General features: G+C 40.8%; 1 protein-coding gene across 9 annotated transcripts in view; it reads left to right on the top strand.

Moving 5' to 3' along the window:
* SYCP2 (synaptonemal complex protein 2) overlaps nt 1-14,846 on the top strand; it is a 59,699-nt gene that overhangs the window by 22,915 nt on the left and 21,938 nt on the right. For 8 of the 9 annotated variants that reach the window (XM_039497191.1, XM_039497185.1, XM_039497186.1 and 5 more), the window contains 12 exons: nt 550-705; nt 2,352-2,451; nt 3,756-3,820; nt 5,414-5,509; nt 5,614-5,692; nt 5,811-5,868; nt 6,145-6,281; nt 6,395-6,771; nt 7,475-7,599; nt 9,140-9,176; nt 14,565-14,638; nt 14,742-14,799. In XM_039497191.1, coding sequence (XP_039353125.1) covers nt 550-705; nt 2,352-2,451; nt 3,756-3,820; nt 5,414-5,509; nt 5,614-5,692; nt 5,811-5,868; nt 6,145-6,281; nt 6,395-6,771; nt 7,475-7,599; nt 9,140-9,176; nt 14,565-14,638; nt 14,742-14,799 — 1,362 coding nt within the window. The remainder of the gene's footprint in view (nt 1-549; nt 706-2,351; nt 2,452-3,755; nt 3,821-5,413; nt 5,510-5,613; nt 5,693-5,810; nt 5,869-6,144; nt 6,282-6,394; nt 6,772-7,474; nt 7,600-9,139; nt 9,177-14,564; nt 14,639-14,741; nt 14,800-14,846) is intronic. The other variant, XM_039497190.1, reaches the window with a different exon arrangement.

The following is a 14,846-nucleotide window of genomic DNA, read 5'->3' as shown; positions in this document are numbered from 1 at the left end:
GGCCTATACAAATATGGTGAGTACCACTGATATACACTAATACATTGTTTGCAATGTTAGCAACACTGGAAAATTTTAGGAGGAAAATGTAGTATAGACAAGGCCAAAATATACAGATGTAGTAAGGATGTGGGGAACTGCAGTGGAAATCATTAAAACATTCTGAGTCAGGAACTTTGAAAGCAAACCAATTGAAGTAGAGTTTTTAGTGTCTCAATTCATTCTGTATTTTTCCCTTCACTTTTTTGTGCCACATTCCACATCAACCCCTACTCACCTTGCATGTAGGAAGACAGTCGTGAGAGAAGCTGTAGTGGTGGACCAGAATCACATACAAAAGATTGTAAACAGTGATTGTTGCCGCAGTATTAATTAGGGCCTGTTCTTGTAAACTCTCCCACTTGTCTAGTCATATTGCATGTGAAAATAACTGATGTTAACAGGGCTACTATTTAAGTAAGGTTTTGTGGAATTGTGTTTTTTTAATTTATTTTAAAATAATATATTAAACATTACATGTGATGTCATTTTCCCCAAAATACTGAGTAGGTTCTTGTACCAGAAAGTCAATTGTCACCTTGCTTGAAAGAAAAATCAGGAATGGAAGGGAAATCCAGTAAGTTTGTAAAACAACAACTTCCTGTACAACAAAGGAATAGGAATAAAAAAACTAACCAAGACAACTGCAAAAATATTCAATCTAAGGTAAGTTTGTTTATCAAAACAGAAATAGTTTAGCATAAATAAAAATTAAATTAAATTCTTGGTTATAGAGCCATGACTAATATATTGTAGTTACACTGCAGTTCATAGACTTCAAGGTTAGAAGGAACCATAATGATCATCTAGTCTGACCTCCTGCACCTTGCAGGTCACAGAACCTCGCCCACCCACTCCTGTAATAGACTCATAACCTCTGGGTGAGTTACTGAAAACCTCAAATCATGATTTAAAGGATTCAAGTTAAAGAGAATCCACCATTTACTGTACTTTAAACCAGCAAGTGACGCATGCCTCTTTGTACAGAGGAAGGCAAAATAAAACCCCAGGGTCTCTGTCAATCTGACCTGGAGGAAAATTCCTTCTCGACCCTAAATATGGTGATCAGTTAGACTCTGAGCGTATTGGCAAGGCCCACCAGCTGGACACCTGGGAAGGAATTCACTGTAGTAACTCAGAGCCCTTCCCATCTAGTGTCTAATCTCTAGCCATTAGGGATATTTGCTACTAGCAGTTGCAGAATGGCTATGTGCCACTGTAGGCAACCTCATCATTCCATCCTCTCCATAAATTTATCAAGCTGAGTCTCGAAACCTGTTAGGTTTTTTGCCCTCACTGCTCCCCTTTGAAGGCTGTTCTGGAACTTCACTCCTCTGATAGTTAGAAACCTTCATCTAATTTCAAGCCTAATCTTGTTGATGCCAGTTTATGTTCATTTGTTCTCATGCCAACATTGGTATTTAACTTAATACTAATTATCAGTAAGCTATATAATTGAAGGTTAACCATCTTTCTGAATTTTTAGCTTTTTGGTTTAAAAATTAATACAATAGAAAATGTTTTTAAATAGGCCCCTTGCAACTCTGAGATGAATCTTTAGAATTTTTTCTTTATTTGTTTTATATATTTGCGTATCCTGTGGTAGATGGAAGTTTAAGTATATTTTAACCCCTTGCTGGCCTGTTAATAACCTTCAGTATTAATATTTCTCACTAGAGTCAGGTTTCTCTCTCTCACACATACACTTGTGCATGCATACACCTGCACATAGAGTGCAGCTCTAGGTGAGCATGTGAGAAGCCTGCAAAGAGGATCTGCATCCCTTGTGTATGCAAAGCACAACTCTGTGTGGATCTTCCTGTGCATAGGGGATACTGTAAGCTAGGCCATGGGAGGAACAGAATCAGTGAATTTGTGAGTACATAGGTCCACTAGTCATTATTCCACACAGTGGTTCTGCAGCCTTAAAGTTACAAATATAGCAACTGAGTGGCTCTACTGCTGCATCATAGCCTACTTGATGGATTCTGACACCAGTGGAACTCCTTGTAGTCATCCAGTTACTTGTGCTATGTATTGAGAAGAGGATTTGTCCCTTGCTGAATTACTTCAGAAAATCCCAACTCCTGATCTCAGTTACAAATTACATGCTAATTAAAACTCATTATTTTATGTCACATTATTCTCTTAGTATTTGAGAAGTAAAACTTTAAACATTGCCATCAGCACAGAGTGCAAAAATTGAGTTACTGATAGTTAAAATATCGAATGACTTCAAGAAATATAAAAAAACCCACAGTGTCCTAAGATGTGGTATTAAAATGAATTGTTTGTTTTTTATGCATTTCAAGATTACTACGCCTACTAAACGGAAAGTGTCTGAAGCATCAGTGATTGTCCCAGGTACTGGTAGGCTGCCTCTGAGGAGCCCTTTGGTATTTGTCAATACATGTAAGTTGACATTTTTTTAAATGTTAAAAATATGTTTAAAATAGTTTTTATACTTTATTTGTAATTTTAAACTAATTTCTTTACCTGAGGCATTATGTGCTGGTAGTTAACACTTCCTAGAGAAAAACTTGCATTATGTTACCACAACCAGGCATGACCTATTATATGTTTGTGGAGATGGAAACAAGGCTAAAATGTTATTCATGGGATCTCCTCAGCAAATGCATAATCCTTAAGTTTCTATGCCATACTACTCAAAGACCTGAAGAGATTCTGAAGTGAAAATTGTAAGGAACTCTTCCACCTTCGTTGGCATATGAAGTATCATTTTCAGGAAACTCAAATATAAATAAGTGGCATTTCATAAAGATATTGGGCAGCATTCTCAGGAATGTGTACAATGTCTACAGCAATCACAGTGAATCACATTCGTACATCCATCAACCAAACTTTACTCTTGTCTTCTTGACAAGGCACATCACCAGCTTTGTGAGAGTCATTCAGCAACACCTTTTCCCTAACACTTTTTGTGTGTATCTTCAAGAACAGTTTGACTATCTTGCTGACCGATGAGGTGTGGGAGCACTGCAGGTCTGGGTAGAAGAAACCAGGTCTAGAACTGCTTACATTCTCTTCAGAAGAGAATCACTGATTGAGGAGGAAGTAGGGGAGAACCTTTCCCTAGTCACTCCTGGCTCACCTCCAGGATCTACCATCTTCCCTCTAGCAAACCCACTAGCAGTCTCCCATCACTTGCTCCTTTCCCTTTACACAGAAGCTGCGTAGGAGAAAGGCCAGTAAGAGCTCAAATGTGACAGGAGAGGAACTGGTGATTGAGGAACATTCGTTGACTTAGCTTTCTCACAGAATCCCCTCAAATGCACAGTATCCTCATACTATGTATAACATACAAAGCTAAGTTAAAAGAATAATGAAGTTGCAAAGCCAAGCTTTCAAAAGTTAGGAAATACCAGAATTAAGGTTGCCTATGCTACCTTTGGTTGATTCATCTGTGCATATGCATTATGATACAGACTTTAATTACATGATCACGTGCTCTTTTTCATAGGACTCATGCTTCTTTCAGTACACAAAATCCCTATCTTCTTATCCAGTAGTGTAGCTTCCTTAATTTCACAGGTCAATTTTCACTTGTGTGATATCAGAATTAGGCTAAAATTGTTTAAAACTTTATTAAATGAATGTAGTGATGAGAAACAGCCTTTAAATGTTGCGATGCCACTGGGTTTGCAATAATTGTAATGGACAAAAGTAAAATTAACAAGACTTTGGTTTGTTTTCAGCAACTCCCCGAAAGGCCCGCTTTAAACTGCCTTTGCAAATGATGAGCTCTTCTGAAAAAAATAAGGTGAGCGGAATAAAGAAATTAGATCTAAAGCATACTGGACCACATATATCTTCTATAGCTGACTCTCTTAAAAGGCATAATGTTGCCGCAGAAAAAGTAAGTTTTTAGAAAAGAATAATCCATTTTCATCTTTTCTTTTCTTCATAATACTTATTAGTCTCATCAGGTTTTGTGCTGATACAAAAGTGGTCTTGTAGATCTCCATTTTTTTTTCTCTAAATCCTTTTTTTCCTCTAAATCCTGTCTTGTTTCAGATTCGTGCTTTCAGCTGGCTAAAACTGAGCAGTACTCCTACTGGCAAACAAGGATACCTATAAAATTATGTTTGCAGTTTTATCTGTATTGGGCCCAGGATATTAGAGAACCAAGATGCATCTGTAAAATTATTCTAAGATCTGCATTTTATCCCTTAAGGCTGACCATACCTACTCTCACCCTCTGGCAAACTTGCTTTTTCCTTTCCCATCCTCAGACACGATCTGTCAATTTTTTATCCATTGGAGTCTCCGGTTCACTAAGCATAATAGTCCCCATATGCTATAGTGTTCAAAGGTTAATGAGCTTTTTTGGACTAATAGGATAGTTTTACATTACTGACATTTAATACAGAAAACATTTACATGCATTAATTTTTAAATTGCAAAACAGATTTTCTTTGAAGTGAACACATTTTTACTGCAAAGTTTCCAGGACAATGCAAATCTAAAGAAATTGAGACGATAAAGGTGTGGCCTATTTATATCCAGCCTCTACCTATGCAATGCTATCAAAACACAACAACCAAAGATTTTTAGTGCCAAATTTTTAGACAGTTTAATTGTCCAGTTGTGTTTCTACTTTGTGAACACAATTACTACAGATGTTTGGGCAAATCAGATAGTTGCATGATCAAATGGATTAGGCTTGTTTCTATACACAATCCCTGAGTTTGTGTGAGCATATTTTGTGCATTAATTTAATTGTGCACCTAATTCTCTGGAAAACCATCCCTTGAACTGTTCAACTTTATTAAAACTCCACTGTCATTATGAAATATTGTTTGTTCCTTAAAATAGCATCATCTACATCTGTGAAATGCCATTGTCTTCATATGGTATCATTGACATTTCTGCAAACTGATGGCCAGGCCCAAAGCCCATTGAAGTTAATGGAAGCACTCCTGTTTACTTCATTGTGCTTTGGATCAGACCCTGAAACTAAAGGTTAATGGGGTTGCACAGATTCACTGAGTATTTAACCTGAAGACACTGGTTTTTCACTGGTGTAGCTGAGGGAATAATTTGCCCTAAAGAATCTCTCTTACTGGTATGAGATGAAAATATCTCAGTTTGACTGTCAGAACCATGTTGAGTTTGTGGGGCTTGGAGGTGAAAAAACATCTTTTTACTTCAATTTGAGCAAATGTCATATAGAAATTCCTGAGACACAATGAATATGTAAAAATGATATTTTGGGATTCCAAAACAATTTTTCAGGGTAGAACCACACTGTCTGAAAAACATTTTGTAAGAGTCAGAAAAATAGTTTTCCAAAATTTATTCTTTAATAGTAAAATTACTTCCGTACTTAACATTACTGACTTCTGCTTTTTAGGGTAGAGATGGCTGTGTACTGGACAATGTATTTTGTGAGACTCAGCAGAATATCAGCAAAACAAAAATCAGAAATGAGGCAAAACTACCTGAAAAGGTTTTGGGAGTCATTATTTTCTAACATTTTTAAAAAAACTTCTATTCTAAATAAAATGTATTTTTGTATATCTCCACGCCAATATATTTTTTGTAATTTTTCAGCAGCATATGTCAGCTGAAAAAGTTTTGGAAATGATACAAAATGAGGCAGACAGTGAGATCAGCCAAAAACAAACACTACGTAAGTATTTCTGCAAATTTTGACAATACTATTTTTAAATCATTCTGTTTTCATATTTTTACAAAAGAAACTGAGAAAATTAATGTTTAATGTCAAATTTAATGTATGTTTCATTTAGATGAACTATTAGATATTGTTCCCGATTCTCAGCCAGTAGGCAGAAATGACAAACCTTTGTAAGTATTAAAACAAACAGTTATTTAGGATTTTTTTAACTTTAAAAAAACAAAACAAAAAAAAAACTTTTGAAAGCTATATGTGCAAGTATTGCCAAAGACAGAGTGTTTCTGAGATTTTTTTATAATGATCTCCAGAGATCTCTTCCAGCCCTACATTTTTGTGATATTAACATTAATTAATCAGCAGTGTTTTTATTTGTAAACCTGTTACATTTAGCAATAATGACCAAATTTCTGCAATTTAGTGTAAATAAAAAAAGATTGTTTTTGTAGATTGCCTGGTCTTTTGGAAAGTTCTGCTGATGAAAATAAAATCTGGAAAAAACAGGCGTGCTCTGTACCTGAGAAGCTTATAACGAAGTGTGACAAGCAGAAGAGAAGTACATCATCAGGACATACATTCCAACAAGGTTAAGCTTATGCCCTGTTAGTAATAAGTATTTATGAATGGCAAATTAAGTTTTTTATATTCAAACTTTTTTATGTTTTTATCTTAAACATTTTTATTTTTTGTTTGCATTAGTTCCTGTTCTCAGTGAAAGAGCTGCCAAACAAAAAGCTTTCTATTCAATATTTGAAAGTACTTCTCCAAAACAACAAGCTCAGAGTACAAAAATATCAAAGAAGCAACAAAATGAAACCGAAAAACCAGAAGAAAACTGCATAAGACACAGAGGACAAACGCTAAACAGTTCTAACAAATTAGAACAGAAAATACTAAGTACAGAGGCAAAAGAAGTTCCCACCACACCTGAAATATCTTTTAAATCAGTTCATCCTACTAAAATGACTGAAAAATCTCTGGGATATTCAACGAAATTAGTGTTGGCCAGAAATTCTAAGGAGGAAGTTGATGATTCTTTTAGAAAAGGGGCTACAAATCATAAAAAATCTGAGAAGGCGATAGACTCTCATTTTGGTTCCTCCGACTTAGCAATAAAGGGAATGGTATAGTTTCAGTCTTCTCTCTACCATGTTTTCAATATTTCAATGTAGCCTCAATAGCATATTTTTAATTCTACTTATTTCTAAATTTGTTCATCATTTGGTTTACACTAATGCAGATGAATAAGGGGTCTACCATATTTTCAAATGTAACTCATTTGTATATATGTTTTGTGCTGAAAATTTAAAATATTAATCTGTTTTGATTTCAGGGGGTTCCTTTTGTTTAAAAATATGAACCAGTCCTTTGTTCTGGTGGCACTTGTGACTGTTACAATTTAATCAAGATCCCTGATGAAACATCACAGTGCAAGCCCAACCCTGTTTAAATATTGGGTCAGAGACAGGATTTTAAACTTTGTCCATTAAATGTCGCTGGTTTACTGATAAAAATGTCCAGATTGTTGCCACTTGCATCAAAAGCTATGGTCATTTTGTGGGGAAATTTCTGTGAGGGCTTCCTTATATTGTTCAAGTAGAGGGGTGTGATTTTCTTCCTGTGGAAAAGCTGCCCTCAAGCCTGATGAATCCTGAGGGATCCATGGGTGTTGAGTGCCAACTACATGGAGTCTTTGTACCCTAACTGCAGCTCTGCCCTTTTATTGTACAAAGTTTACTGTCAAAGTTAATAGGTTATTTACAAAGTCTGTTGTTACAGAAAGCAAAATCTAAAGAAATGGCAGAAACAATAGAATCAATAATAAGTAAAATCAGTGACAGATATAAACAAAAGGATGATATCGAACATGCAAGAAAAGCAAGAGAATTTTTAGCTAATAACAGGTATAGTATAAATTGTTTTCTTATAATACTTTGAACAGCTTGATTGTGACTTACTTCCTTGTGCACTTGCAAAAAAGAAAGAGCACATAAAGCCTCTATGCAGCCTAGTTGGGTTTATCCAGATCATAAAGCTGTGTGAGAAGGTGGAGGACAAGTTCAGCTGGGCTGCTACTCCCAGTTTGAGTAAGGATTTTGAAGCGAGCCTCCCAGCCCAAGTTGATAGACTTGGGCTCCTCTCGGGCTCTAAAAATAGCATATAGACAGAGCCTGAGCTCCAGCCTAAGCTTTAAACTTTAAAGTGCTGCCTGTACTTCTATTTTTAGAGCATTAGCAGAGGAACTGTGACGCTCAGAGTTCCTTTAAAGACTACAATAGTTTGTGATGTAAACTTAATCACATAAAGGTGTGATCTTTAGAGATGCTTAACCCCTGCATCTTTGATTGACTTAGTGGGACCAGTTGTTGCTCAGCACCTTTGAGAATCGGGTCATAAATCACAATTTAAATAATTTTTATATTTATCTAATTGTGAACAAATGCATCAATATATGTTGTAAAATTGGTTATGAAAATTATTTCAAAAAATGAAAACAGTAAAACAAAATAACTTGAGGTTACGTTTATATCATAACTCATGATATTTGGCAGTTATGGGTTTGTAACTTAGTTCATTTTAAGTACTATTTGTTTGCAGGCAGTTCCTGCCCAGCTCTCCCTAGAATTGATTCTCTTCTGCTATGCAGAAATGGAGAATGCTAGGAATTTTGGGCATTGGAATGTATAGTCACTGGTTCTGTGACTATGCAGATTTTCAGCACTACCTATCCCAGTATGTTAGGGGTGCAGATGTTGCTGCCTGGGGATGAAGAATTCTGGGATAAATTTTTCACCAGTGTAGCTCCCCGCTACTGTATCAGTTTACACTGCAGAGAACTGGGCCCTTTGTTTCTAGTGCAGAAAACCTACACAAAGAGCGGTGACTTGGGGTAACATTTTTAAGAGCCTAACACACTGAAATCAATGGGAGTCTGGCACCTAGCTGTGTCTGAAAATCCATCTAGGCATTGAAATACCTTTAAAAATCTGACAGGCCATGAAAATGTTACTCATAGGCTCCTAAATCACTTAGTTTAAAAATTTTATCCAAAGCATTGAAAGTCAGTGGGACTTTGACCCCTATGGTCTAATTCACTTTTGAAAATGAGACTTGGGCTTAAGTCACTTAGGCTCTTTTCATAATTTTATCTTTTGAGCTTTGTGCAGTAATGAGAATTTGGGCCTATTGGAAAAAAAATTGAAGTTGCCTGGATTTGGCTTATAATTGTGCAGTTTGTTTGTGGACTACGTTCTAAGTTACTAGAATTTTAAGACATATTTTTACTATATAAAGTCATGTTATCTTAGAATCTGTTATTGAAGAATGCTGATACACTATACAAGCAAATATTTTCTTATCTCATTATGGTTTTCATTTATATTAGTAATATATTGAACACATTTTTGGTATGCATTTGATGGTATTTGATTTTTTTTTTTTTAGGTCATGTTTAAATAAGTCTGGTTTCAAAGTCAGTAAGGTACATTTACTGTTGTTGTTTTTTTTACATAGAAATTTCATCTGAAAGTTGATATCTACTAGAATCTACGATAAAATCTTGTTGTTCATAGCATTTTTCATACTTGAAATATCTCAGTGTACTTTAGAAAGCAATGAGGTATAAAATGATATAAAAATATGGTAGTTGGTAGATGCTCCGCAATAGTTCACTAGCATTCCTGAATATGAAATCTCTCTTCTTTAAAAAGGACTTTTTGCCAAGTCACAGGGTTTATTCCCAGTCATTTTTAAAAATGGACTATTTAATTTGCATCTCCATCTGTATATCCAAGAGTGACAGGCATATGGGACCATAATTTTAACATCCCATCCAAAACTGGTACATTGCTGCACTTAGCCACCTTATTTCTTCACAGCAGTGTCAGTTCACGTGTTGGTGTGTTTTTTATAGCTATTCAATAATGCTTAATGTGATTCCTTAATAATACCACTTATAACAGAGGCGGGCAAACTATAGCCTGCCTGGCCCCTGAGCTCCTGGCTGGCCCCGGCCGTCCCCTGCTGTCTCCTCTCCCTCTCAGCCTCAGCTTGCCGTGCCAGCAGCGTGGCTGGCTCCAGCCGGGAGGTGCGGCTCAGGAGCAGATTTGCCAATGAATGCAGGGTGCCCTAGCACAGGCCCCCCAACAACAGGGGGACCCAGAGCTGGGCACTCAGGCAGCTCAGCACCAGCACACCCCCTGCAGGGGGGAGGGGCTGCACTGTGGGGGGCAGGAGAGCGGGTGGTGCGGATGGCGGGAGTGCGGGAAATGTGGGTGGAGGACTCAGGAGAAGCACCGGGCGGCTGCGCAGCCGGCTGGAGAGAAGCGGCACTTTGAAGGGGAAACCACCGCTTCTCTCCAGCTGTGCAGCTGCCCCTGCTCCTCCTGAGTCCTCTGCCCATGTTCGCAGGGCCACATTCTGATAGGGGCTGGGGCGGGGTGGTGAATGAGGGAGAGTTCCAGGGGGGTGGTTAGGGGCAGGGGGTCCCGGGAGGGGGCGTCAGGGGACAGGGAGCAGAGGGGGTTGAATAGGGAGTGGGGTCCTGGGGCGGTTAGGGTGGGGATCCTGGGAGGGGGCAGTCAGGTGACAAGGAATGGGGGGGGTTGGATGGGTTGGGGGTTCCGAAAGGGGCAGTCAGGGGGCGGGAAGTGGGGAGAAAGCTGTTTGGGGGGGCACAGCCTTCCCTACTCGGCCCTCCCATACCGTTTCACAACCCCGATGTCGCCCTCGGGGCAAAAAGTTTGCCTACACCTGACCTATAATAATAGTGACTGATACTTATATAACACCTATCAGCAAGAATTCTCAAAATTCAAGACAAATTTTACAAACTAATTTCGTGACAAACTGAGGTGTGAATCTATCCCACAGTAGTCTGCTGCACACTAATTGTCTGTGTCCCTGCAGATGTGCACTAAAAGTTCTTCAAGTGCTTGTTCATGTCGATTCCAATCAGGTGTGTGCACACGTACATTTGCACGGTAGCCAGAAGATTTTTCTCATAGCCGCATCCTTCGGATTGGTCCGGGTACCCCCTGGAGTCACACCTTCATGGCACTCAATTTAGAACCCTGCTGACCCGCCACCCCCTCAGTTCTTTCTTACTGCCAGTGACGGTAGACTGGAACTTCCAGTAGCCCTTGCTTTAGCAAGCACGTTCAACTCCAGTTGTTTGTATATAGTTAGTTTATCTTAGTAGTTATTGATTAGAGTTGTTGGGGGTCTCTACCCCCCTCCCAACCCCACAGAACCATGATATGCCACGGTCCCCGGGGTTTAACAAACTGTGGTCAGCACGAAGCACATGCTAAAGAGTGATCCACACTCCGTGTTTATGGTGCCTTGAGGAGGATCACCAAAAGGATCGCTATAAGATCTGCTGTAAGTTCCGTCCTAGAATTCTTAAAGAAAGGGAGCAGCGGCCTAAAGTGATCCTCATGAAGGCAGCTCTAAGCCCCCATTCGGATCCGGGCTCAGGTGGCTCGTCTCCTAACACTTCCTTGTCGACAACGAGTGCCCCAGCACCGTCACCAAGTTTGGTGCCAAAAAAGGACACCTCCCGGGATGCTCGGCACCAACACAGCATCTCCCGAGGTCCAGCAGAAAGCAGGCACCGGTCTCACTTGCTGGCACCTCAGAAGATAAAGAAGCCGAAAAGTTGGTCACCTCCGGCTAAATCTAAGGAAGCGAAATCCCAGGTGGGCCACAGCTCAAAATCCCTGTCAAGGCAGTTGAGTCTGGGGCCCCCACATTCACCGGTCCCTGTGGGCCAGCAGATGCCACTTCCTTCAACACCGGAAGTTTTCGAAGCTGCTCAGGATCTGCTGCACCTTACGGCACCGTTCTCGCCCCCTAGGAGGGAGGAACGTCCGGCACTGGCAATCCTACCCTGCCCCTAGGTGCAGTCAAGAGGGAAGCTGGCAATGATGTCCAGGTATTTCCCCCTCTCCACGACCTTCAGCACCAGCCCACTCTGACAGAGAGCCTAGTCGCTCCTCAAGCTCTTGATGCTCAAGGCACCAAAGCTCAGCTCCTCCATGATCTTCAATCTCGGAGTCAGAGTCTGACTCCTACCACTCTTGGAGGAGTAGGAGCTGACAATCGAGGTCAAGGTGAGACAGACCAGAGCCCCAGGTGTGGCCACCGCAGTGGCAGAATCCACCACAGTGGCCATTCTGGACCCCCTGGGCCTTTCACTAAAGCCAGGGAGGGAACAAAGGGCACTGCTCCACAGTGTCTTCGGTGGTCTCAGTCACATTCGTCCTGATGCCAACTGTGCAGCTCACCTCAACGCCTATCTACACGCTAATGCCATTGGCTCCATCACCATCGCCGGCACTAGTGACTCTTTCAACCTCGGCGCCCACAGCATTTTCGGCACTGATGATGACCTCGGCACCGACAGCGGAATAGACAATGGCCCAGCCACCTTTGTCGGCTCAGGCAGCTGGTTTGGCACTGGCTCCACCAGCGGTACCATCAGTGTCTCCAGTGCCCATTCCAACACCGAGTTCAGCATTGACAGCCCTGGCACCAACGGGCGCTCCATCAGCACCAACGTTCCCCTGAGACTCCCAAGAGTCGGAGGACCCTTTGGGAGCTGATGGCAGGGAGCATCTGCTGTTTATAAGAGTTTCCTCCTCCTCGTCTTCAGACGAGGCATTGGCAGGCACAGCCATAGCCTCAGAACTTGAGGACAACAGGGTGCTACATCAGTTGCTGCGAAGGCCTGCTTAAGATTTGGGCATTAAGGCTGAGGAGGTGGTTGAGGAGGCTGATCCCATGGTGGATATCCTCACCCCCTCAGGTCCTTCTTGTATTGCCCTACCACTTATTAAGACTATTGTGGGTACCATCAAGACCTTGTGGCAGACTCCAGCTTCCTTGCCACCCACTGCCAAGTGCAAGGAGAGGTGTTTTTTCATGCCCTCCAAGGGGTACAAACCTTTTTCCTCCTCCCACCTCCTGACTCTCTTGTTGTGGACACTGCTAATCAGCGTAAGCAGCAGGGTTTCTAGGAGCCCTCCCTTAAAAACCGGGAGGCTAAGCAACTTGACCTTGTCAGGAGAAAGGTCTACTCTACGGGGGTCTTCAGCTCTGTATTTTGAACCAGCAGTCCATCATCAGCAGGTGTTCTTATAACACCTTCTAACCCTGTGGTCAGCCAGTTCTTAAAAGGGCTCGACAGGCTATACCCTAGCATCCATCAGCGTGTCCCTGCCTGGGACCTCAACCTGGTCCTTTCTAGGCTCATGGGACATCCCTTTCAACCATTAGCAACATGCTCATTGCTCTACGTCTCTTACAAGGTAGCGTTCCTGGTAACAATAACCTTGGCCAAGAGAACCTCAGGACCCTAACATCAGAGTCTCCTTACACCATGTTCTATAAGGACAAGCTTCAGCTCAGGCCCCACCCAGCTTTCCTCCCAAAGGTTGTGTCGCATTTCACATCAACCAGGACATCTTTCTCCCAACGTTCTACCGTAAGCCTCATTCCAGTGGCAGGGAGCGGAGCCTCCACTCTCTGGAGGTCCACAGGGCACTAGCTTTTTACATAGAGAAAATGAAACCGTTCAGAAAATCAGTCCAGTTATTTGGGTCAGTGGTGGACAGATTGAAAGGTCAGCCTGTGTCGTCATCAACACATCTCGTCATAGATAGCATCCTGTATTTGTGAGTGCTACAACCTGGCAGGTGTTCCTGCACCTCTAATCACCATGCACTCCACCAAGGCGCAGGCTTCATCAACAGCATTCCTGGCTCAGGTTCCACTCAGGAAATCTGCAGGGTGGCGACGTGGTCCTCCATACATACTTTCTCCACACACTGTGCGATTACCCAGCAGGCCAGAGACAATGCGGCCTTCAGACAAGCAGTGCTTCAATCAGTGGAAGACTTCGACCTCACCACCTAAACTTGGGCTTGTGATTCTCCTGATTGGAATTGACATGAACAAGCACTTGAAGAAGAAAAATGGTTACTTACCTTCTCATAACTGTTGTTCTTCCAATACCCAGCCTCCTTCCCCTCTGTTGGAGTAGCTGACAAGAAGGAAATGAGGGGGTGGTGGGTTGACAGGGCTTTATCTTGAGCACCATGAAGGCGCGACTCCAGGGGGTGCCCGGACGAACCCAACAGATGTGGCAATGGGAAAATCTTCCGGCTCCCAGGCACGTGTGTGGGCACACAACTGATTGGAATGGACATGAACAACACATCTCAAAGAACAACAGTTAAGAGAAGGTGAGTAACCATTTTTTCCTTAGTGTGCTTTGATCTACCTTGTTTTGAAAAGGGGGTGATCAAAGCTCACTAAGGAATGATTAGTGTGCATCAGTAGGGTCTTCATGGACAGTTAGTATGCAGCAGGCTAGTGCGGGGTAGATTCACACTCTTCTCAATGTGAACTAAATGTTCATGGAGACAAACCCTTACCATACAGCATATAACGGAATCATTTAATTTATGACTGAAGTTCATTCTTCCATGATATGGAAGATTATACAGCAGTTTAAAAGATACATTTAAGAATACTTTATCCAGATCAAAATATGTGAGAATAAGTAGGAAAACATATTACTCAAATGGAATTTGGGCATGGTACAGAAACCAACACTGTTATTTTTTGAATAAGTACCATGAGATTTTTAAGTGCCACAGATGATGATTTTACATCTCAAAATATTTCACCTCCAGCAGCCCTGACCCCTAATACCATATTTGAATATTGTAAGTTTAGCGAGATTTAGATTCAAAAGCAACTAATTTATCACCCATGCTTCTTTTAAGAACTTGCTGATGTACTGATGTCTATAGATGAAAATGTTTTGAATGTTAGACCTGTGTAACTCTTTTTGTATGCATAGGAAAAAGTTCAGAATAGAAGCTGTAGAAACGTAAAAACTACAGCTGTGCTTAATATGACTACAGGACATATTGTGTAAGTATCTAGTAATTTTGTTTGAAAATGTTTTAATATCCAATTATGTTAAGAATATTCCTTGATTCACTAACTAAAGCTTTATTTGTATCTGTTTTGACAGGGATGATGTCTACAATTTTAACTTAAGTGGATTTGATGAACCTACGATAAAGCTTGGAGTAAGATTCCAGTAGTCTACATTAATGCAAACTAGGAACCTTTTAGT

This window comes from Mauremys reevesii, linkage group 13 (assembly GCF_016161935.1).
Source record: "Mauremys reevesii isolate NIE-2019 linkage group 13, ASM1616193v1, whole genome shotgun sequence".
NCBI classification, from domain to species: domain Eukaryota; kingdom Metazoa; phylum Chordata; order Testudines; family Geoemydidae; genus Mauremys; species Mauremys reevesii.
Note: the sequence above shows the minus strand (reverse complement) of the source record. Positions and strands in the feature narration are given on the sequence as shown.